Raw genomic sequence first — 25227 nt, forward strand, 5'->3', positions numbered from 1 at the left:
TCATTTAGCCTTTTGTTGGTCACGTCACTCTTTTGTTCTCTAGTAAACAGGTTTGAACTGGGGATCTTTCAAGATCATCAAAGGTGCCTTGAGATGTCTTTGCTTGAGCCAATGGAGTCTGGACTTGGTGGATGATGAGGACTTCTATCCAGTTGATGATATGATGGCTGGAGAAACAGGTTCTGCTTGGTCATGCCACCTAAAATAATAAATATCTAGTAAGAACACCCTTTTTATTGCTTTTTGATACCAAAGATGACATTGGATTTGTATCATTCGAATTGGTTGGTTTTTAGAAGAGGTCAAGGGTTGCATATTCTGTACACTTTCATTGTGATTTGAATAACCATACTTCCCCTTATGTTGCGTATTCTCTACACTTTCAACTGTGTGGTGAAATACCCATACTTCCCCTGATGTTGCGTATTCTCTACACTTCTGACTGTGTGGTGAATTACCCATACTTCCCCTGGTGTTGAATATTCTATCAATTAAAATGTGTTTTGAATTACCAATACTCCCCTTGTGTTGCGTATTCTTTTCACTTTCAACTGTGTGGTGAATTACCATACTTCCCCTGGTGTTGCGTATTCTCTACACTTTCACCTGTGTTTTGAATTACCCATACTTCCCCTGGTGTTGCGTATTCTCTACACTCCCACATGTGTTTTGAATTACCCATACTTCCCTTGAAGTTGCGTATTATCTACACTTTCACTTGTGTTTTGAAATACCCATACTTCCCCTGTTGTTGCTTATTCTCTACACTTTCACTTGTGTTTTGAATTACCCATACTTTCCCTGGTGTTGCGTATTCTCTACACTCCCACATGTGTTTTGAATTACCCATACTTCCCTTGAAGTTGCGTATTATCTACACTTTCACTTGTGTTTTGAAATACCCATACTTCCCCTGTTGTTGCTTATTCTCTACACTTTCACTTGTGTTTTGAATTACCCATACTTTCCCTGGTGTTGCGCATTCTCTACACTTTCACTTGTGTTTTGAATTACCTGTACCCATACTTCCCCTGGGGTTGCGAATTCTTTTCACTTTCACATGTGTTTTGAAATCGCCATACTTCTCCTGTTGTTGCATATTCTTTGCAATTTCACTTGTAATTTGAATTACCCATACTTCCCTTGAAGTTGCGTATTATCTACACTTTCACTTGTGTTTTGAAATACCCATACTTCCCCTGTTGTTGCTTATTCTCTACACTTTCACTTGTGTTTTGACTTACCCATACTTTCCCTGGTGTAGCGCATTCTCTACACTTTCACTTGTGTTTTGAATTACCTGTACCCATACTTCCCCTGGGGTTGCGAATTCTTTTCACTTTCACATGTGTTTTGAAATTGCCATACTTCCCCTGTTGTTGCATATTCTCTGCACTTTCACTTGTAATTTGAATTACCCATACTTCCCTTGAAGTTGCGTATTATCTACACTTTCACTTGTGTTTTGAAATACCCATACTTCCCCTGTTGTTGCTTATTCTCTACACTTTCACTTGTGTTTTGAATTACCCATACTTTCCCTGGTGTTGCGCATTCTCTACACTTTCACTTGTGTTTTGAATTACCTGTACCCATACTTCCCCTGGGGTTGCGAATTCTTTTCACTTTCACATGTGTTTTGAAATCGCCATACTTCTCCTGTTGTTGCATATTCTCTGCAATTTCACTTGTAATTTGAATTACCCATACTTCCCTTGAAGTTGTGTATTATCTACACTTTCACTTGTGTTTTGAAATACCCATACTTCCCCTGTTGTTGCTTATTCTCTACACTTTCACTTGTGTTTTGACTTACCCATACTTTCCCTGGTGTAGCGCATTCTCTACACTTTCACTTGTGTTTTGAATTACCTGTACCCATACTTCCCCTGGGGTTGCGAATTCTTTTCACTTTCACATGTGTTTTGAAATTGCCATACTTCCCCTGTTGTTGCATATTCTTTGCACTTTCACTTGTAATTTGAATTACCCATACTTCCCTTGATGTTGCGTAATATCTACACTTTCACTTGTGTTTTGAAATACCCATACTTCCCCTGGTCTTTCATATTCTATACACTTTCACTTGTGTTTTGAATTACCCATACTTCCCTTGAAGTTGCGTATTATCTACACTTTCACTTGTGTTGTGAAATACCCATACTTCCCCTGTTGTTGCGTATTCTCTACACTTTCACTTGTGTTTTGAATTACCCATACTTTCCCTGGTGTTGCGCATTCTCTTCACTTTCACGTCTGTTTTGAATTACCTGTACCCATACTTCCCCTGGGATTGCGAATTCTTTTCACTTTCCCATGTGTTTTGAATTACTCATACTCCCACTAGTGTTGCGTATTCTGTACACTTTTAACTGTATTTTGAATTACCCATACTTCCCCTTGTGTTGCGTATTCTCTACACTTACACTTGTGTTTTGAATTACCCATACTTTCCCTGGTGTTGCGTATTCTCTACACTTTCGCTTGTGTTTTGATTTACCCATACTTCCCCTGGTGTTGCGTATTCTCTACACTTACACTTGTGTTTTGAATTACCCATACTTCCCCTGGTGTTGCGTATTCTCTACACTTTCGCTTGTGTTTTGAATTACCCATACTTCCCCTGGTGTTGCGTATTCTCTACACTTTCGCTTGTGTTTTGAATTACCAATACTTCCCCTGTGGTTGCGAATTCTTTTCACTTTCACATGTGTTTTGAATTACTCATACTCCCACTTGTGTTGCTATTCTCTACACTTTCGCTTGTGTTTTGAATTACCCATACTTCCCCTGGTGTTGCGTATTCTCTACACTTTCGCTTGTGTTTTGAATTACCCATACTTCCCCTGGTGTTGCGTATTCTCTGCACTTTCACTTGTGTTTTGAATTACCCATACTTTCCCTGGTGTTGCGTATTCTCTACACTTTCGCTTGTGTTTTGAATTACCCATACTTCCCCTGGGGTTGCGAATTCTTTTCACTTTCACATGTGTTTTGAATTACTCATACTCCCACTAGTGTTGCGTATTCTGTACACTTTTAACTGTATTTTGAATTACCCATACTTCCCCTTGTGTTGCGTATTCTCTACACTTACACTTGTGTTTTGAATTACCCATACTTTCCCTGGTGTTGCGTATTCTCTACACTTTCGCTTGTGTTTTGATTTACCCATACTTCCCCTGGTGTTGCGTATTCTCTACACTTACACTTGTGTTTTGAATTACCCATACTTCCCCTGGTGTTGCGTATTCTCTACACTTTCGCTTGTGTTTTGAATTACCCATACTTCCCCTGGTGTTGCGTATTCTCTACACTTTCGCTTGTGTTTTGAATTACCAATACTTCCCCTGTGGTTGCGAATTCTTTTCACTTTCACATGTGTTTTGAATTACTCATACTCCCACTTGTGTTGCTATTCTCTACACTTTCGCTTGTGTTTTGAATTACCCATACTTCCCCTGGTGTTGCGTATTCTCTACACTTGCGCTTGTGTTTTGAATTACCCATACTTCCCCTGGTGTTGCGTATTCTCTGCACTTTCACTTGTGTTTTGAATTACCCATACTTCCCCTTATGTTGCGTATTCTCTACACTTCCACATGTGTTTTGAATTACCCATACTTCCCCAGTTGTTGCGTATTCTCTGCACTTTCACATGTGTTTTGAAATAACTATCCCCTGTTATAGACCTGTTGGAATATTTGGTTGATTTCCGTTTTTGTTAAGGATGGTAGACTTAATATCGATCCAATGTCATCTCCAGTATCAGTTATTAGCAAACATGCAGTGAGAAAACATCACTACTTATCATGCTCAAACTGTTGAAAAATTTTTTGAAATTTGTACGCAAAGAATTTTGACGACTTGCGTTACACACAATTGGTATACAAAATTACTGCCCATTACAAAACTTGTTTCTCCGACCAGCACATCATCATCTGGATAGAAGTTGTCATCATCTGTTGAGTTAAGATCCCATTGGAACAAGTCCGACAACTCTTGGTACCACCAGTGCGGCTTGGTTGCGAAACCACAATCGGTGAAATCCTAAGCACTCTTGAGGGCACCATTTCATTTAAGCAAGCAACAACTACCTTCTGCTCAGCACTTCTGCGTCTAAAACCAAGCGCTAAATTGCGTCTAGCTCGTTAGATTTGTAAGACATTACATCGTTGTTACAAACCACTAGTAGCGCATCTAATTGAACTTCACTGAACAGAGAACATATCAACCATTGCACTTTGGACCTTAAGATCATCACAAGTTCCAGGTGGCCGAGGGGGTCCACCGACAGGCACAGGTGTTTGCACGACTCTGCTTTTTTTTTGGCAAAAATTTTCAATAAAAAATTGAACAGAACTCTCCTTGTAACTTGTATTTTATTTGCATCATCCCTCCCCCCCCCCCAATTCAAATACGGAAGGTCCATCTTATCCCGATGGAACCCACCTCCACACTATAAGGACCAATGTTAGCCCCCCCTACAGTGTGGGGGTGGGTTCCATCGGGTTAAGATGGACCCTCAGACCACCATGTTTAATTACAATGCAATTGGGTATGTATTAAGTCGCTTTTAGCCAAGTATTGTTGCGCATATGAAATTAGGTCTAAAAATAATACACACCCATTGCTGCACTGTGTTCAAATATGGCGGCCAAGTAGACGACTCGAGTAATGAGACATTAGTCTTTGACTTTAGGGCAATCAAAACCTAAATTGATTCACCCTTTAAAATTAGCCTTTATTTTCGTACACACAAAACAAAACTTGTACACATTTCCAAGCAAAATTTGATAAAGCCACATTTTTAGGCAAAATTTGATAAAAACCATAAGGCTTGCACACATTTTCAAGCAAAATTTTATAAAGCCACATTTTTAGGCAAAATTTGATAAAAACCATAAGGCTATAGCCTTGCACACATTTTCAGGCAAAATTTTATAAAGCCACATTTTTAGGCAAAATTTGATAAAAACCATAAGGCTATAGCCTTGCACACATTTTCAAGCAAAATTTTATAAAACCATGAGGCCTTGTGATAATTTTCAAGCAAAATTTGATAAAGCCACACAAGGCTATATAAAGCCACATAAGGCTATAACCTTGCACACATTTTCAGGCAAAATTGGATAAAGCCACATTTTTAGGCAAAATTTGATAAAAACCATAGGCTATAGCCTAGCACACATTTTCAAGAAAAATTTGATAAAACCATGTGGCCTTGTGATAATTTTCAAGCAAAATTTGATAAAGCCACATTTTCAAGCAAAATTTGATAAAAACCATAAGGCTATAGCCTAGCACACATTTTCAAGCAAAATTTGATAAAGCCACATTTTTAAGCAAAATTTGATAAAAACCATAAGGCTATAGCCTTGCACACATTTTCGAGCAAAATTTTATAAAGCCACATTTTTAGGCAAAATTTGATAAAAACCATAAGGCTATAGCCTTGCACACATTTTCAGGCAAAATTTGATAAAGCCACATTTTTAGGCAAAACTTGATAAAAACCATAAGGCTTGCACACATTTTCAAGCAAAATTTTATAAAGCCACATTTTTAGGCAAAATTTGATAAAGACCATAAGGCCTTGTGATAATTTTCAAGCAAAATTTGATAAAGCCACATTTTAAGGCAAAATTTGATAAAAACCATAAGGCTATAGCCTAGCACACATTTTCAAGCAAAATTTGATAAAGCCACATTTGTAGGCAAAATTTGATAAAAACCATAAGGCTATAGCCTTGCACACATTTTCAAGCAAAATTTTATAAAGCCACATTTTTAGGCAAAATTTGATAAAAACCATAAGGCTATAGCCTTGCACACATTTTCAGGCAAAATTTGATAAAGCCACATTTTTAGGCAAAACTTGATAAAAACCATAAGGCTTGCACACATTTTCAAGCAAAATTTTATAAAGCCACATTTTTAGGCAAAATTTGATAAAGACCATAAGGCCTTGTGATAATTTTCAAGCAAAATTTAATAAAGCCACATTTTGAGGCAAAATTTGATAAAAACTTGTGATAATTTTCAAGCAAAATTTGATAAAGCCACATTTTGAGGCAAAATTTGATAAAAACCATAAGACTGTAGCCTTGCACACATTTTCAAGCAAAATTTGATAAAATCATAAGGCTATAATAGCTTTGCACACATTTTCTAGCAGAATTTGATAAAAACCATAAGGCCTTGCACACATTTTCAAGCAAAATTTTATAAAGCCACATTTTTAGGCAAAATTTGATAAAAACCATAAGGCACACATTTTCAAGCAAAATTTGATAAAACCATAAGGTCTTGTGATCATTTTCAAGCAAAATTTGTTAAAGCCACATTTTGAGGCAAAATTTGATAAAACCATAAGGCTATATAAGCCTTGCCACATTTTCATGCAAAATTCATTCATTTTCAAGCAAAATTTGATAAAGTCTCATTTTGAGGCAAAATTTGATAAAAACCATACTCCTTGTGATCATTTCCAAGCAAAATTTAATAAAGCCACATTTTAAGGCAAAATTTGATAAAAACCATAAGGCCTTCTCCACATTTTCAAACAAAATTTGAAACAACCATAAGGCCTTGCACACATTTTCAAGCAAAATTCATTAATTTTCAAGCAAAATTTGATAAAGCCTCATTTTGAGGCAAAATTTGATAAAAACCATACTCCTTGTGATCTTTTTCAAGCAAAATTTAATAAAGCCACATTTTTAGGCAAAATTTGATAAAAACCATAAGGCCTTCCAGACACTTTCAAACAAAATTTGATACAACCATCAGGCCTCGTGAACATTTTCAAGCAAAATTTGATAAAGCCACATTTTGAGGCAAAATTTGATAAAACCATAAGGCTATTATACCTCTATAGTTTTGCTATAGCCTTGCACACATTTTCCAGCAAAATTTGATAAAACCGTTAGGCACACATTTTCAAGCAAGCCTTCGTACTCATTTTCAGGCAAAATTTGATAAAGCCAAATTTTTCAGGCAAAATTTGATAAAGCCACATTTTCAGGCAAAATTTGATAAAACCATAATGCACACATTTTCACGCAAAATTTGATTAAAAAACACCTTTTTAGGCAACATTTGATAAAACCATAAGGCTATGTAAGGCAATGTAATATCCTTGCACACATTTTCACGCAATTTGATAAAGCCTCATTTTACCAGCCTTGTTCTCATTTTCAAGCAAAATTTGATAAAGCCACATTTTCAGCCAAAATTTGATAAAGCCACTTTTTAAGGCAATATTTGATAAAAAACCATAAGGCCTTTGCACACATTTTCAAGCAAAATTTGATAATAAGAGAAAGCAGTTCATTTATCAGACACACTGTACACTGTTTGAAGCTTCAACTGCAGGTCTCAGCATCTACTCATCAGTTGATGGCTATGTATCTCACAGTGATGACACCCCCTGCTGCATCATGCAAACATCATCATCATCATCATCATCCTTCGTCCTAGGACGGATTAGTAGAAGCAGCTTTGATGGTGTGGTGCCCGGTTGCCTTATCCCTCATGAGTTGTTGGGTCTCGATTTGATTGAGATAAGTGTCTCTGGTGATGGTGTCTGGGTAGTTTATTTACCTCCTGCCGCGGTTTGGATGTCCGCCAGGAGGATTCCAGAAGACCAGGTGCGATATAGGTTGATCGTCTGTAGTAAACAGTGACGGCAAACTGAAGACGTCTCTGCATAACTGTCTCGGACGGCGGTAGATTGCCGTATACCTCCCTGATTATAATGGTCCCGCCAGTGGATGTTAAGAATTCTACGCATCAGTTGGGTAAACAAAGAACAATTATAAGAACAATATAATGCTTAGTTATATTTAAAATATTAACAAGTAATGAAACAAAAAAGTAGTTTGGGATAAAACATGGTTCTGCCCAGCATTTCTTGAGTGGCTAAAAAACATTTTCCCTAGGTCATAACAAAGACTCAAACTAATGAAGTACTCACAATTATTGCTCGAATACCTTCTAACTTTCGGAAAATGTTTCTAAAATCACCATTTTTCTTAAATCTGAATGTTCAAACTGTACATTATTTTTTGAGGCATCTCAAACAATGGTTTCTCTTAATAATACATTTACCTGTTGATGGAGAACATATTGAATCTTGATGCAGGCAAGCATGTCCATTGTCAATATGCAATGCAACTACGTTGGGGAAGTAGACTTCATCTGTCAATAGCGTTTCTGCAGCTACAGCCTAAATGCAAACAAAATAAATAACAATGTTTTGTGAGAAGGGTGTGTTGTTTTCATATAGGTGAAGCAACAATTTGATAGAACAACCTAAACCAGTTGTCGCCAAATTTTCAATTTTGTTTGCATCACACAAAATAAGAATATTCTTCTTTCGTAACTTAAAATTTAAACCACACTAATGTTTTGCATAGTAAACTTTTTAAGTCCCCTTAATAGATGTTAAATTTGCATCGGGGATAAAGAATATTAATTTTGGTTTTTACCCACATCGATGTGTGTTAGCACTGTATACTCAGTACTTTCCCGAGTCCTGTGAAAAAAATATCACAGGCATATTACTCGGGTGGGATTCGAACCCACGACCCTTGCAATTCTAGAGCAGTGTCTTACCAACTAGACTACCGAGGTTTCCTATGTTTTGGCAGCGGGTACCGCAACGATATAATAGATGTTAAATTTGCATCGGGGATAAAGAATATTAATTTTGGTTTTTACCCATACACCGATGTGTGTTAGCACTGTATACAGGACTCGGGAAATTAATAAAAGTCCCCTTAAAACAATCACTGTGCAATTTGCATGTTCATCAGTGCCATTTTAAGCTTTATAAGATAAACATTTTGTAGAAGTTGAGTGCAAAGGTTAAAGTAGGAATTACAATCGTCATAGATAGCCCCATAAATAGTGCCAATTGGCAGGGCTCCTTCTGCATCTTACCTCTATGCCCAAGTACCAAGGAGGATAAAACATACATCAAAATATTAAAAACCCACACTTTCATGCCTTGGAGATTTTTTCCCCAGAAAATGAGACCCACACTTATGCGAAGATTTTTTTCACCCATATATTGACCTTAGCTCATTAGTGGCGAAAACATTGACTTGAAAACGTGCTCGCTCAAATCGGTGTAATTTTATGCAAAATAAAAATAATGGCAATCGCTGTAAAAATTTGCGTCGGAACCATGATGCCTACCGATAAAGAGTGTTGATTCGTTTTGTTGGATTGGCCGCATCATGCTACTGATTGCGCATGCACATCCGTAATTGTCCTGCCATCAAGGGTGACCAACAATGTTTTAAGAAAAATTATCCTAATACACTAAAACGAGAGTGCACACTATTTTGAGTAAATATAGCTCAAAAATATGATACGGCAAAAGGACAACAGTGGATGGAATATTTCGGCATAAAAACGTGGGTTTCATACAGCAAAAGCTGTCCAGGTAAATGTATTTTCACAAGAAAGTTGGGAATATAGTATATAATTTACCTCAATGAGATACCTTTTTTGCAAAAACGAGTGAAAAGGTGGTTGCGCCATACGGAAAGTTATCCCCTCAATGAGATAACCTTTTTCGTAAAAATGAGTGAATTTAGTGGTGGCACCATAAGGAACGTTATCCCTTAGAAACCTCAAGTAATCATGGCAGTTTTTGTCGAAAACGTGTGCCCACTTTCAAGTCAAATTCTTCAGGTATATGGAAAAGAAGTCTCTTTTGAGCTCAAAAATCAGTATCTGGATGCAAAATGGCCACGGAAAAAATCTATCCGTTGTCTTTAAAATCATTTTGATTTTATTTAAAATGATCACAAGAATTCGTCGGACGGTCATGCAAAATGTTGTTCAAAACGAGCCAAAACGCAACATTTTTAGATAAAATTGTGTGGTTCTACATGGGGCACTTCCAATAAACAACTCTGCACACCAATATTGTAGAGAGCGCTCACTCGTTAACCAAAATAACTTGTGTAGTAGGGGTTTCCGGCATTTTCTGCTCTAATTATTCGTTCACACTGTGTATCAACTTTGCTGTGATTGGTTGAATATTTTCGTCGGACAGGGGAAAACATCAAAACTTAAGTCCAATCAAACTTCACACCACGGTACGGAAAGGCGCGCATTGCATTGCGTGTATGCCTGACAACCTATACAATGTATCAACCCGCACGCACGCCGCACGCTGAGTGCATGATCACAGCGCTTTGACTTATTGAGACTTTTCTTACGTAACTTTTCCATTCAGAATGTTCAACTACAAGCCGCTCATGTAAGATGATTGCAGTTGGATCGACATTATGATCCCCTAGATTATAATGGAAAGACCCTGAACTTCAGGTTGTTGCTCACCTCTCAATCTCAGTGATCACATCTAGTCCCATTCCTTTCCTAATAACGACAATTTCATTCAATCAAAATCATTATCACAATCGAATAGGTACTCACGGTCACGTTTGTGGTATGGTCATTGGATTAATCCCGTAAAATCTTCAATTTGTTGACTACTATAAAGCACACGTAGATCGAGACAGGTTGACGGCGTCCATTTTGTCTTTGAAACTGAGCGCCTTTAGAGTCACGTGATCATCCAACGGCTTTTCAGCATGCAGTACGGTCGTTTTCATTGGCCAATCTAACAGTTTCTTGATGCTATTTCTGTCTTTCTTATTTTGTTTTATTGGAAGTAACACCCGAAATAAAACAATAAGGTTTAACACTAGGTCTAATTGCCCACCAAATACACCTGTCATTTCTTGCTATTTTCCCCCAAAATTTGCTAAGCAGATTTTGTAGTGGTTAAATTTTGACAACAGAGGGCGCTATACACTTAGGTTCAATTTGCAGACCGAACCATTTCTGTCTGCTACCCGAAGACAACAAATCTTAACGAATAGAAGGGTTTCTAATTGAAGCAGGTAAGTCTTATACCTAATTTTGCTAGTGGTTTGAGTACCTCATTTTTACAAAAAGGGATATATCTATCAGGTAAATTAGATACTACATTATTTTACTTCGAATGAAAAAGTGGTGGCGCCATACGCAAACTTTTCCCCTTCATTTGATAAAGAAAAATATTAGTATTGTGGTCTGATGTCTCTTACCCGGAAGAAGCCCCACCACACAAGTGGGGCTAACCCGGAAGAAGACAACAACATTGGCTTTCTTCTATATATATGTCCGTGTTGATTGAGTCAGTCTGTGAACTCTGCTCTGTATTTGGAAAAGTTTCCGTATGGCGCCACCACTTTTTCACTCGATATGAAATAATATTTTTTAACCTCAAAATGAGATATCCCTTTTTGTAAAAATAAGTGAAAAAGTGGTGGCGCCATACGGAAAGTTATCCCTGTATTTTAATTTGTTTACCTTTTTGTGGAAATATATAGGCTTTAAAATATGTAAACAAGACTCATTTTTTACCTAGTGTCCCATTGGAAATGGATACCGAAATTAATTATGTCAAATGTATTGTCTGATATGCTCTTATGCTCTTCTTAATTTGTTAATAAATCAGGAGCGGGCCACGCAAATTATTATTAGGAAGAATCCAGAAATTGACAGACTCGAATAATATTGTCCTTCTGTTCTGCCACGTTTAATATGAGCATTACTCTGCCATTCTATAAAGCTATTGAAATGATATCAATCTGATTGCTTTTGCTATCCTCTTTCCAATGGTATAAAACTTGTTAGGGTTTTGTGAAAAAATACAAAAGTGCCGGACTCCCTAACTTTTCATAGATAGAAAAAAAACTAAAAAGGGCCAGCCAAGTCAGTGTCTTGAATTTGAAAATGGGCCACAGTTTGTAAACAATTTCATCAGAGTTTTGGATCTTTTTGTTTCCCCTCAGATCTGGTTGGTACTCATTTTACAATGATGCTACCGTTCATACTAACCTGCCTGTGTGGAGGTTTACTAGCTAGCGGCCAGCCAAACGAACACGGCTACATTCAACATGATGAAACCATCCACGATACAGAGAACGATGGGTCCATGAGTTTCACTGCAGCAGTCTACCAGCATGATACGCTGAACTGGCTTCTTCCAAGTATCAGTCGTGAAGAGGCATTACGATTGATGAATATAAATGTGGACACTTATGAGGAGCAGATCATCACTGCTGCTTCAAAGGTACCCGAGTGAGATTCTGAATTCTTTGTCTACAAAACAAATAATCTTGTTCAGCTTTTGATAACTTTCAAAATGAGCAATATATTTGTTGAGCTATCACCATCTGTATCATAATCCCTTTGTGCAACAACTTGTATCAGGCCTTGAATTTCGTTCTTGAAGGCACCCTGCTCTTTTTTCTCTGGTTAAGGGGCATCTCTTCAAAGAGGGAAATGCAAACTTATTCTGGAACTTTGCAAAGGTCACTGCAGCAAAAGCAGAAGGCCACATTTCATAAAGCCTGTTAAAAGCTCCTTAAAAACTTGCTAGTGCACAGAAAATCTTGCTGAACAAAAACTGATTTAAACCAATGAAAATTAAATGAGTTTGCATTGTTGCAACTGGTATAGTAGGTAAGAATGAGATGGGGGAGAGATGGGGGTGGGGATGAGGAATGTATAGAAGTGGAGTGGATTAAGGAGGGAAAGTGGGAGGGAGTTTGACGAGTAGAGTAAAGACACTCTAATTTAAGATGGCCAGGATGAACAAAAGTGAAAACACTGCGACTCAAGGAATAATAAGATGGCTAGACAAGAATTTACACATATTATGTAGGAAATTAAACAAATCTAATTACTGTTTTTGACTGTTTGACATTTTTAAAAAACTTGTTTCCAGGGTGTTTCGATGATCGTCTTTCCGGAGTACGGCATCACTGGCTTAAAAATGTCCAACACCACCGTCACTGCCTTCTTGGAGTTTGTTCCCAACCCATATGAGCGAAAAATCATACCCTGCGACTCTATACAGTTGAAGGACTCGCCCATCCTGCAGCGCCTCAGCTGTCTGGCTAAAAACTATTCAATGGTAGTCATTGCAAACCTAGCTGCAAAGAAGCCGTGCAAAAAGACTTCACAGGCACCCGACTGCCCGCCAGACGGCATGTATAAGTTCAACACTGATGTTGCTTTTGGTGCGGATGGTCAACTTGTAGCAAAGTATAATAAAATAAAACTGTATTCAGAAGAGAGGACTTGGTTTCAGCCTGGAAGGGGAGTCGAAAACCTGGGGGTATTCCAAACTGAGTTTGGGGTTTTTGGGCTGTTTACTTGTTTTGATATGTTGTTTGAACAACCAGCGGAGCTTTTAGTTCATGGTATGGGGATCACTAATATGGTCTTCCCCACAGGATGGATGAATGAGTTACCATTGCTTAGTGCGGTGGAGTATCAACAAGCTTGGGCTATCAGTTTTGACGTCAATCTGTTAGCTGCAAATATCCAATTGCCTTTATTTCATTTTACTGGTGGTGGGTTGTACAACGGTGCAAAAGGTGCTGTTGTGTATCATTATAACATGACGGAGTACAAAGGGGTTTTGGTGGTTGGGAAGTTACCCATTCGAAAACAGAGAGCCGCAAATATGAACTCTACTGACATGAAGAATACCTTGAAACAGATTAAGAAACTCACTCCTAAGGAGCTTCTAAAGGTGTCTCCTGTGGTCAGGGCTATTTTCACTGAAGGCTCAGAAATATCCCCACTTCAGGAAGCGAGAAAGAAAATGCATGAAGCTACCCATCCATTGTCACCATTGCAATCATCACCATCCTGCGATAAACCATTTATATCACTTATGAACCACGACCCCTATACCTTCACCCTCCTAATGGAACAATCCGCACGAACATCAGTGTGCAGCAAAGGACTCTGTTGCTATCTTAACTACACATTCAACGCTAACTCAACCCACATAGAGCTATTTGCACTCGGCGTCTTTAACGATCTACACATCAACAATGGACAGTACTATATACAAACCTGCGCTTTAGTCAAATGTAAATTTCAGATAAAGTATAGCTGTGGTGCTGAGACTGAACAATCCAAGAATAGATTTGAATCCTTTAGTTTGAGAGGTGAGGGATTTGACCCTAGTACAGTACTGTTTCCTTCAGTATTGACTTCTGGTGTTCAGTTACCAGTGATTGGCAAAGAGTGGGAGAGTCCTTCGCCTCATGATCGTGTTTGGAGTGATAGCGGGACGAGGGAGCCGTTACTTGAGGCTAGTGTGTTTGGGAGATTGTATTCTAAAGATTAATGGGAAACAAAAACCAGTATTGAGTACAAAAGTATTTCAATAGAAATGAATAAGACTAAAAAAATTTTTTATTTTTTTATATGAAGTTATGTCATATTTGACTCTAAAGAACATTGTATCATGCAACAACGATGTATCTCAGTTTTGTAATAACTGCGTTTCTTGCATAAGAGATGCCATGTGCAAATGCATCATGCTCCGTGCTGTTAGGTTTTGTATGTACCTTAGAGGTATACATTTGGTAATCTTTCTTAAAATGAATGGCAATAAAAACATTAAGTTAGAAGCCTACAGCAGCTTTCGATAGTATAAAGCATTTTATTAATTTTGTGCCCCCAAACTTAAATTTGACAATGTTTCTCAGATTGTGTATTCCTATTGATGATTATTCTTTCTGTGACAAAACAATTTCTTTCTCTTTCCCTGAAATATGGAGCAGCTGAAAAAGGCCCAAAGAAGCTGTTTTGTAAATGTAGACTGAAATTGAAAAGTAAAGAAATGTAAGTGATATTTAGTCGACAGATTTTTATATATGAAAGTATATTTTTTTAAAAAGCTATATATCATAGGCCTAACTGTTTGTTAATATGCAATACCTGTTTTCTAATGTGTCTATTATTCTCAACCAATTAAACAAAATGGCGTCATTTTCCAATTTGTACTGTTTATTCATAACTGTCTAAACCAAATATAAAAATTGTACTAATAACATCAAATTTAAAATGTACCGAATTACATTAATAAATTACAAATTCATTCATCAAGGACTTGGTATTCCATGTGTGATTTTCTCTGCAGTGAATGGAATTTAGCTTAAAGCCATTGGACCCTTTCGGTACAGAAAAAACAAAAAAAGTTCACAGATTTACAACTAATTTACAGGGTTTACAGAAGGTAATGGTGAAAGACTTCTCTTGAAATATTAGTCCATGAAATGCTTTACTTTTTGAGAAAACGGTAAAACAATATAAATATAAATTCTCGTTAGCGAGAATTACGGATTTCTTTTAAACACATGTCATGACACGGCGAAACGCGCTTGGGTTTTCCCGTTATTTTCTCCCGACTCCGATGACCGATTGAGCCTAAATTTTCACAGGTTTGTTGTTTTATATATAAGTTGTGATACACGAAGTGTGGGACTTGGACAATACTGTTTACCGAAAGTGTATAATGGCTTTAAATGTAACATAAGTTTGATTAAATACAAATGACAATAATAATATTATGACAACACTCAAATTCTGCAAATTCTTGATCGTTGGGTGTCTCAAAGCACTTATACCTTTAAAAAAAAGAATGCAAAACTTTTTAGTTTGATGAATTGTACGACACCAATTTTTATAACACGTGGTTAAGTGGATTAGACTCGAGATCTGAATGCGAAGTCAGCAGAGTGCGCTACATAATTGGCAGCACATGCTGTATACTCCCCAAAAATTCCAAAGTTCTTCCAGGCGTTAAAAACGTCCGCCATAAGTCTTTCTCAAATAGTTACAGATATACAAACTTAACTTCATTTTTAAATGATTGGCAGTGATTATATTAAATATCTAGTTCTACCATACAACCTACACAAGATCACAGATTTCTTAAAGAAAGACAAATACCTTTTCATTTCTAATTCTTCACTAATCTACCCAAATTAGTTTCAATTGCCCAGACCTTATACCCAACCACAAGAGGGTGCCATTTGTGAATAGACTGTGGAATGCCATAAACTGCAAGTCTTGACCAAAATTAAACATTCGGCCTGATTAAAATGTATCATTTTGTTTTCTACATTTTGAGCAATGTATGTGTTTGAAGACCTGCACGATGAACCTATAATACTTAGAAACTTGAAACTTTATGTTTGCATTTTAAAAATAATTTATGCATCTTCACATCGGCATCTTGACAATGGTGAATCTTCGTAAAAGCCCTGAGAAATTATGCCTTGTACATCCCTAAATTGTCTACGATGATTGCCGGCCTGATACTTTCATTTCATTGAATTTCAAGACATTATTTTCCAGTCTAGATACAGTGGAGGCTTCCATAATATGCGCCTTGCCATAGGACTATGCCTTGGTGCCTTTCTGAAATGTACCAGTAAAAATAAAAATATCCCTCACGGAGTTGTCATGATAGGAAAAACAACATTATGTGGTGATAGGCCCAAGAATGCCTTGCTGTATAAACCATTCAAAATTTACTGAAACTTGTGCGTTTAAAATGTTCTATTTTTGAAAACTAATCTAATCTAATCTGAAAAGACACTGATTATTTTATAACTCTCTAATACATGAAGATGAAGTTAGGCAGTTTGTGTGATGAACCTGACTTGAGTAATGTAAACAGAAATTAAAACCCTGAAGTCGAATACACAGAAACCAAAACCGAGCAACAATTTCACACCTGTGCAAATTCTCATGCCGCTTTATTAGCGCATATGGTCCCCATTCTCTGTTTACAGAGTTACAGAGGTTATTGCTGTTGTGTTAACCTGTGTAAGCAATGATCTTAATAGCTGAAGTATGAAATCAAACAAGCAAAAAATCCTTGCCTTTTGTTTCATAAGGAGTTAACCAGAGCCATGACACGGGCCATGGAATGTACACTTATTGTCTTTTAAATAACATTGTTGATGCTTTTCCAATACAGTAGTGAGGTAATAAGTGATTGCACAACAATTTTACCTGTCTTTGTCAACAATTTCATAGAGCTGCTCAAGCACAAAAAATAGCTAAGCAAAATCCAGTTTTGCTCAGAAGAATACACATACCAGAAATACATGTACCATTCCACGAATATTGTCTGTGACTGGTTTCCTTCTCAATTTTGCTCGCACAATACTCTGCTTTTCAAAACGACTCCACTAAATTAGGACCCAAGCCCAATTTTATAAGGTCTGTTAGCACAAACAAATTACTAAGCACAGAATACTTGTGCTTACCAGAGTATGTTTTCCAGCCAACCTACCATGTCACACAGACCATTTGAAACTAGTGTCCTGCTTATTTTTGCTATGCAAGTTACTCTGCTTAAGGAACTCCTTGACATTGGGCTCTGTATGGCTCAAGGCCAAGAGGCAAAGACGGGACAGGAGACGAGAATGACCGAGAGGCCAAGGGCCACGGCCAACGGGAAGGAAGTCATCCCCCCACCCTGGCCTGACTGCAGGCTAGTCGGGATAAGGTAGGGTGCAGGGGTAGGTTAAAAAAGTTGAAGAGTTGACAAGATTGCTAAAACAGCAGTGATGAAATAGGAGAGCAGGTAGGTTGATTCTAATGTATACAACACCATCAGGATGGATAAGCCATGGAACACCCATGACGCCACCTTGCAACACTCCCTGTCAAAACAAAAAGGGATCACATTTCACTTATCCACACGAATGCACTTCTGCTGCACACACACAATTTCTGCTTCTTCTGAAGCTTATAATGACATTGCTTTTAACATGTGAAAGAAGCAAAGATGCCCAAGCCCAAAGTTGAGCCCAGGCCAAAATCTTTCACATATTCACAGGTAAAGATATGACCCAACATTCACTTAATTTATCAAGATTTTTTACTCTTTCATTTGATTTCATCTGTTCTGGCTCAGAAGCTTAGGACTACAAGAAACTTCACAAGCCAAAGACGAAGAAGAATGTGTCAGTTTTAGACATTTAGTTTTAGATTTTGGAGGAAAACTACAGAGACCTATTCCAGGAAAAACCCATGCAGTCAGGTAGGGACAGAGAACCCAATCCACGTAATCCTCGGGGTGATTTGAACCAGAGTCTTAGAGGTGGAAGGCGAGGAAATATACCACTACGCCAACCCGATCACCCAAGTTCAAGTTGAAAGTGAAACTCACCTGTTTGATGGTAGTGTATACCTTCCGTCTAGTAATACTGACATGATGCTACATACAGCAGCTGATACCACCATAGAAGGATCATTGACTAGATGAATACTGTGGCTACGTATGGGAAGAATGAAAGAAGAAAATGATACATTGAGTCATGGGATGTTATCGCCGAGTAGTTTAGATCATCCAATTCAAGTTCTGGTGGTAAAGTAGTAAAACTGATGTGAATTATCTTTTGGCATCTCAAAGCACTTTTTATGTTTAAGAAAAGTATGTTTTTGAATTGCTGTGTGAGAACAGTTTTCATAACACGTGGCTGATCAGTTAGGGGGATCGGACTCAAGTTCCGATGGCTGAGCCATTAGGGTGTGGGTTTCGAATTCCAGTCGTGACACTTATGTCCTTGAGCAATATGCTTTACTCTAATTGCTTCTCTTCACCCAGGGGTATAAATGGGTACCTGCTAGGGTAGAGGGTGATATTATTGTGTTCGAAAAATCCTTCGGAGCGCCACAGCAGCTCTAGGCTGTATACTACCCATGGAGCTGAAAAAGATTACTTATGTTATTAGCCCAATAACCAGGGCACTAATGTATAGCGCATTGATCTAGTTATTGTGAAGTGGGCAATATAAGAAGTGCATTTAGTATCGAGTACTGCAATGATTTAATAGATTTAATCCTCTTAGCACTTTGCAAGACACCATTATTTAATAATACTATGACCCTACTTAACGGAGAACTTGATAAGCCTACCTGATATTCTTAAACCATACAACTAGTGCAGGTCCATTCAACACAACCAAACACCATAGCAGCATCATGATGGCTAAGTGAAAGTTATAGGCCTCCTTGGCCACGCCTAGTGGGCTTAGGTCCTTGGGCTTGGGCTCTGCATCCGGGTCCACTTTCTTCTTCGGTGTGGCATCCTCACTAGGTGCCGGCGCATCAGTATCAGGAGATGTGGCATCATTATTTTCGGTGGTGGTGTGATTTGTGGTCTCAGCATTGATGGTATCATTGGGTGGTGGGATCTCTGGTTCAGGAACTGCTCCATGCTACATGGAATCCAAATAATAGAGCCATTAGATTATTGTAAGTGCAAAACATTATGTTCCAGACCCAAAAATACTAATGAAAATATAATATCACGGCTGGCGCCATCCCCCAAAAGCAGGTTTGAACTTGTTACAAATGTTGACTGACAATGTTTCAGTAACTGCCGTATGCTACAGGGAATCCAAATACCGAGCAATTTGATTATTGTTCATTAGTTCCAGACCCCAGACACAAAATAAAGACCACAAGTTCTTTGCATAATATGTGTTTTGAACCTGCTTTTAAAGCAGGTTTGAACTTGTTACAAATGTTAGACTTACAATATTGAGGCAGTGACTTAGTCTTTGAATTCTCGTCTTTAAGCCAACAACCTGTTTGGATACAAAAAGAAATCTGTGAAAGCACCGGGTATAGAAATTATAAAATTCCTTGTACGACCAGTGGATAGTTCAATTAATCAATCAATCATAAATTATAAAGCCCCTCAATCAAAAATTTTCTCAAAGGGGCAGAGGAACAGAAGAAATAAATAAGTTATTGATGATAGGCCTCCTGAAACTAGTGGCTTTCAGAAAGGTTTTGAATGATTTCAATGTGTTGATAGTTATCTGCAAGCCAGGAAATGCCATGGAATGTACTGTTCTTGAACCCAATGTGACTTGTCTATAATTCCATTGAAAATGATGTTGATATCATCAAAGCAGGCCAGTGGCTGGTTAGATTAATTGCATAAGACGTCACACTTTCAAGAAACGCCATCTCTGAGGCCAAAAAGAGGCAGATCATTGGACGTACATGTAGCTGTTCTTTATGGGTAAAAACTTGCGCGGGTCTATGGAAATTATGAACTCTCACCCAGTTATTTGACATATGCGGACGCGGGTGAACATTCTCTGATTGCCTGGCAAGCGCCGACTTGCTGCTTTAGCCTTGTTAGTGTAGAATGCCTAGTAACGTGAAGTATGCACATACACAAGCAAACATTCCCAGCTAACCCGTGAAATACGCTTAACAAAAGTGCAGAATTCACAGATTCTATAAGCGCAGATTCTTTGCTTCTGGTAATAGCTCCGAAATTAGGCCATGCTTTCATCATGACAACACAGAACCATTGAAGTGTTTTACATACCTTAAAGAAATATAAGAAAAGCAACACAACCAGCCCAAGAGTACCACAGGTGGCTACAGACAAGGCCGTGATGCCACCTAGTACAGCATACATCAACCATGGTGTGGGACCACCTTGGTTTAACTGGTGCTCATCAGCCTTTGTCCTTTAGATAAAAACATATTAACAAATTAGAGAACTATTACAACTATTTGAAAGGATGTAAGCTTTAGGGACTGTGGTTTACAAACTGAGTAGCTTAACCCTCTAATAAAGTATTCTTTTTCGTCCTTTTCATTTAAAAAGTTGGTAGGGTTTTTAAGATATTGACAAAAATTTGGAGAGACATGTAATGCCCACACAAGAAGCATTATCCCAAATAGGATTACACTCTGAGAAACTTTATAGCTGTATCGCTTCTCAGATTCAAATTGGTTGGCATAATCCCTATGAGTACACAAGCTTAGAAGAGATACTGCAGTAATGCTTCTCAGATTCAAATTCAGGGCCATGAAAACTGACATCTTTTTAGATAACAGCAATACTTTGAAGTGAGATTTGTTCTCATAAATGTATTCATACTATCAAAAGCTGCTGTTGGATTCTAACAAAAAGTTTTTAATGCCATTAATTTTGAAAGTGATTACCAATCATATACCTTCCCTTTAAAACAAGTGTTCAATTGCAATTCGCTGGTTTTTTTTACTGCATGAAAAATTAGTAGACAAACTTGGTTTTGTCAATTGTTTGTTATGTTTATGCATTTCGTCATTGATACAAGAACACTACACACAGGAAATTAAAAAACAAGTTTTACCTGTAAAAGTGCCCTCATGCGGTAACAAAAATGGTAATTAAAAAGACGCCTTAATGCCCTACGGTTAAAACGAAATCTACAAGGTACCTCAGTCTCAACTCACCCTTTGAGCATAAACAGAAAACGTGCCCATAAAGCCACTTTGGTCTCTACAATTGAAGCTAAGATGGTAAGAATGGCATAGCCAAAGATGAAGAACACCATGGGTAGAACGCTGAAGGAGATGTTCCTATCTTCTAATGATCGAAGCTCGTATGTTGAATCAAGCGGGTCGTACCTAAAGCAATTCAAGTTGAGAAATAGGACTTGGTTTTGATGCAATTGTTATTGGTTTAATTATCTGTCTAGTAATAAAACCAAGGATTCCTAAACAGATTCTTGCAAGACAACCCCTTTCTCAGGGTACTGAATTGTTCACTTCATGTGACATGTCATGGCCGGGCGGTTAAGAGCACCGGATTCAAGCTCTGGTGTTTGATCAGCAGGGCGTGGGTTCAAATCCTGGTTGTGACACTTGCTACGTGAACTGGGGGAGGTAGTGCTTTCTGCTCTAGATAAAAAAGATAATTAAATAGCAAAAGATTTGAACAAAAACACACATTGTGTTATTTTGTCTTTAGCTTTGTGATTTTTCACTTACTTTACAACGCCCCGGAACATGTTTATAGTAAGTGCAACAGCAGTAGGTTTAGCATAGGTAGACTGCATCCAATTGAAGGAGTCAATGGCCTCTGTAACAAAATATAATACAAATAAACACATGCCTTGTACTTCAAACTTGAAGGGACAGTTATTTTTCTCTGGTTAACGGCACGAAAACAAAAATTTGCCATGACACATCACAAGTGTTGCACTTACGGTCCTTTGACACATGTCTGAGCTGAAAGCAGATCGTATACACCAGAACAACCACCACGAAACTGGGGAGTAGGTTAGCGTGGAACCTGACGATCTGTAATATTAAAAAAAAAAAAAGTCAAAACAAAAATTAGTCAATTTTTGTACAGTTCCTGGAAATTACTTTTTTGACATATTTAAACTTCTATGTATTCTATGCACAGTTCATTTAATTGAATATGATTGTGAAGCCAAGGACTCTCTGTGCTTTTTCTGTTCTACCCTTTGCAAAATTTCAATACAAATTAACATTTACCTCATAAAAGTGCCAGAGAAAAATTGCTGTGCCCCTTCAAGAACAAAATTCAAGGCCTTTATATGAAACAAACTAAGCACAAATTAACATTAAATATGTTGAAAAACATACCAGTGATTTATGCAGGTTCAAAAACCCTTAAAAACATATTATCATCTAAAATACTTGGGGGCACACTTTGATCTTATTCTGGCTCAATGTACACTAATTAAAAAAAAAACCTGTGGCTGTGATTTTGGTTGCAAGAGAAAGCTCTATAAACATCAACAAACTGACAATGACTAAAACACTAAAAAGGCTTTTGGATGAACCATGGATGAACAGACTAGTACATTCTTAAGAATGATGGCAAAAACCGACAATCAAATCTCAACAACTTTTCCACCCTTACTTAAATATCAATACTGTGTTGTACCGTGTCGCTTCTCTTACAAGCTTGATTTAAAACACACATTGGGTTCACAGTGAATCAGCCAAACTGCAGAAATAACATGTGTAATTGCCTTGATTGTTGGCGAGGAAAAGATGTTTATTGAGGTATGTTTGTCTCGTTGACAACAGAATCCTCTTTCTTTCTCAGACGGGTACAGGAAGAGGACATAGCCCGAAGGGGTAAGGAATTCGGAGAAACACTACAAGTGCCAAGGACCATTCCTGGGCAGGTTTCAACGAGGCGTTGTCTGGGGCACAATGGAATGCAAGCTTCTTGAGAAGTTTTTTAATTCCCCTCTTGGGACACTCAGAATAATCAATATAGACCCAAGGAGGCGGAAACACAATCTGTGCCGAAAATAAAAACAACACCTCTAACGTCATATAGGTAGATGTTAAATTTGCTTAGGTTTTGGCAATATACCCTCATACAGGAAAGTACTGAGTAAACAGTGCTTTACAGACATTGTTGTAGGGGAAAAACCAAACAATAATCTCTTACACCCACCCTGGTGTGCAACATGAGACATTTCCTTTTGAGGGACATATGGCAGGTTTGTTGACTACTAATAAACATTCATGATTTTGATGATTTGAACAGATTTGCCATAACAAAAAACATGAAGAAAACAACAAGATCAGTTTACTTGTGAGTTGTGTTGTCCGTTCGGCTTTGAGAAAGACTCTGTTATTGCGGAAAAAGCTGGGCCAAATTTCATGGATCTACTTACATTTTCCGTGTGCTTCACAGGAAACCGTAAGCACAGGGACTCCATGGTAAGCAGCACCATGAAATTGGACCCAGTTTGCAATGGCTATTTCTCCGTTTTTTTATACTTTTTACTGGTTTACTACTTTGTAAATCTTCTTTTTTTTAAGGATAAAAATCAGCGCAAACAATCTTATAAAAAAATGCAACACTGTGATGACTTTCGTAATCTTATCGGACTACCTTTGTCTAATCTAGACACGCACCCCAGCCAGCCCCAAACCACCCCACCTGCAAACTGGTGGGTTCATGTAATCCCATTGAACAAAGCGGCTTAACAAACTCAAGGACTACACAGTTCTCTGGAGTAGATTTGTTTGCCCATGGTATCAAGTGATCACCCTATGGTCGGATTAGAGGTATTGGTGCTTGAAATGAAAATCCACCATGGTGAACAAAATCCCAAACTGTATTGTAGTCAAGAATGGTTTAAATATGAATGGAGTCGTTATTTATAGAACTGAGATTCATTTCAAAAACCCATTTTCAAAGAGCTGCTTAAAGCAGAAAATATTGCTTAACATTTTTCAGTTTAGCAGAAATGAGCAGGACACCAGTCACAAATTGTACATGTGAGATGGTATTTTGACTGGTCACTGAATTCGGGTAAGCATAATTTTTTGGTGCTTAGCCACTTTTCATGCTTAGGCAGCGCTACGAAATTTGGCCCTGTTCCCGTTTACTTGCCATCATGTTTACAAACTTAGCAAAGAAAAATACTGTGACTTACTTTTCAACAGTTATCCTAAAACTTTAAAATGCACAACTTCCATAAAACATTTAAAACATAAAATGTATATATAATTTCCCCTTTTTTTCAAACAAAGACACTAAATACATGTAATCAGATTCAAGATAGCTACCATAAAACTTATAAATGTATAATTTCTCGCAGCAAAATTCCACAGAACAGGTTTAATTACTCCAAAGTCAGACAAAGTCAGACAAAAACTGAACAGCAAAAAAAAAAAAAAAAATCCAGTTTGTCCATTGCCTCACAGAAAACTATTCTAAAAACAAGAACGATGTAATCCCTATGAACATGAACTAATTCGGATTTAATATTTAACTAGATCAGTTATAAGAACATGGTCATTGTGCAACATTTGTTTAATATTAACATTTGCCTTTTCTTCAATCATGAATGAATTGAAATTGAATTCAACCTTTGTACCAACCTCAATGCTATTAATTTTCCATGTATACTTTATCATGACAGCTACTGTTGAAATGCTATCAATTTTCCATGTATACTTTATCATGACAGCTACTGTTGAAATGGAACTTCCGTACACTTCACATTATAAGCACAGACTCTCAAATATATCAAAGTGTTTTGATTTTATCAAGCATGAAACAGGAGTTTTCAAACAAATCATCAAGCACCCACACTCAAGGCATGAGGGTAGAACTACCTCCCCACTCAAGGATTGCTCTCTGTGCCATCACCCCCCCCCCCCCTTATTCAAGATTTAAAAAGAAAAGCTCAAGTAATTTTAACCCTAGCAATACCCTGGCTTCATAGTGTTAGCCTTACGGACGGGTGTCTGTGTGCCTTTTGGAAACCCAGTTTTAAATTTGGACACCCCATTTGATCGGTCTTATTGTCAAATTTGGACCTTTTACATAATCCTGGCTAAACAATGTTTTGCTTTATTATGTGTACGCAATGCATTTTCAACTGTAAAATACTATTTTTTTTATATAGATATTGCAAGAAGCTTCAAAGCTGACTTAAAAGCTGTCTTACCTTCCAAAAAGGTCATGAAAAAGGAGCAAAATACAGTAAAAAGTAAAGTAACATCTTGAAGGTTTTTTATGACATCGTCACC

The 25227-nt window shown here is 37.6% G+C and overlaps 2 protein-coding genes and 1 long non-coding RNA gene across 3 annotated transcripts in view; 1 reads left to right on the forward strand and 2 right to left on the reverse strand.

Annotated features, from left to right (window-relative positions):
• Positions 1 to 7483: 7483 nt before the first annotated feature.
• On the reverse strand, positions 7484 to 10541 carry LOC117292199. The gene is made up of 3 exons (XR_004519273.1): positions 10456 to 10541; positions 8113 to 8230; positions 7484 to 7787 (listed from the first exon to the last, which is right to left on the reverse strand). It is a non-coding gene; the product is annotated as an uncharacterized LOC117292199 (long non-coding RNA).
• Positions 10542 to 10849: 308 nt separating this feature from the next.
• On the forward strand, positions 10850 to 15103 carry LOC117293067 (pantetheinase-like). The gene is made up of 3 exons (XM_033775278.1): positions 10850 to 10925; positions 11862 to 12142; positions 12800 to 15103. Exons 2-3 carry the CDS (start codon positions 11885 to 11887, stop codon positions 14216 to 14218), a joined length of 1677 nt encoding a protein of 558 aa, XP_033631169.1. The 5' UTR covers positions 10850 to 10925; positions 11862 to 11884; the 3' UTR covers positions 14219 to 15103.
• Positions 15104 to 15335: 232 nt separating this feature from the next.
• LOC117292508 (GPI inositol-deacylase-like) overlaps positions 15336 to 25227 on the reverse strand; it is a 34451-nt gene continuing 24559 nt past the window's right edge. Inside the window, exons 15-22 of the mRNA XM_033774576.1 lie at positions 21900 to 21993; positions 21682 to 21772; positions 21145 to 21318; positions 20246 to 20390; positions 19437 to 19487; positions 18814 to 19115; positions 18065 to 18169; positions 15336 to 17555 (exon numbers count right to left, since the gene is read on the reverse strand). Coding sequence (XP_033630467.1) covers positions 17417 to 17555; positions 18065 to 18169; positions 18814 to 19115; positions 19437 to 19487; positions 20246 to 20390; positions 21145 to 21318; positions 21682 to 21772; positions 21900 to 21993 — 1101 coding nt within the window. The 3' untranslated portion in view covers positions 15336 to 17416. The remainder of the gene's footprint in view (positions 17556 to 18064; positions 18170 to 18813; positions 19116 to 19436; positions 19488 to 20245; positions 20391 to 21144; positions 21319 to 21681; positions 21773 to 21899; positions 21994 to 25227) is intronic.

Source organism: Asterias rubens, chromosome 7, assembly GCF_902459465.1.
Source record: "Asterias rubens chromosome 7, eAstRub1.3, whole genome shotgun sequence".
In the NCBI taxonomy this organism is placed as follows: domain Eukaryota; kingdom Metazoa; phylum Echinodermata; class Asteroidea; order Forcipulatida; family Asteriidae; genus Asterias; species Asterias rubens.

What these genes read in the sequence shown, in the direction of transcription:
- LOC117293067 (XM_033775278.1), top strand. Translation starts at nt 11,885, where the DNA reads ATGATGCTACCGTTCATACTAACCTGCCTGTGTGGAGGTTTACTAGCT. An exon ending in TCATCACTGCTGCTTCAAAG is followed by an intron (nt 12,143 to 12,799) that starts GTACCCGAGTGA and finishes ACTTGTTTCCAG; the next exon opens with GGTGTTTCGATGATCGTCTT.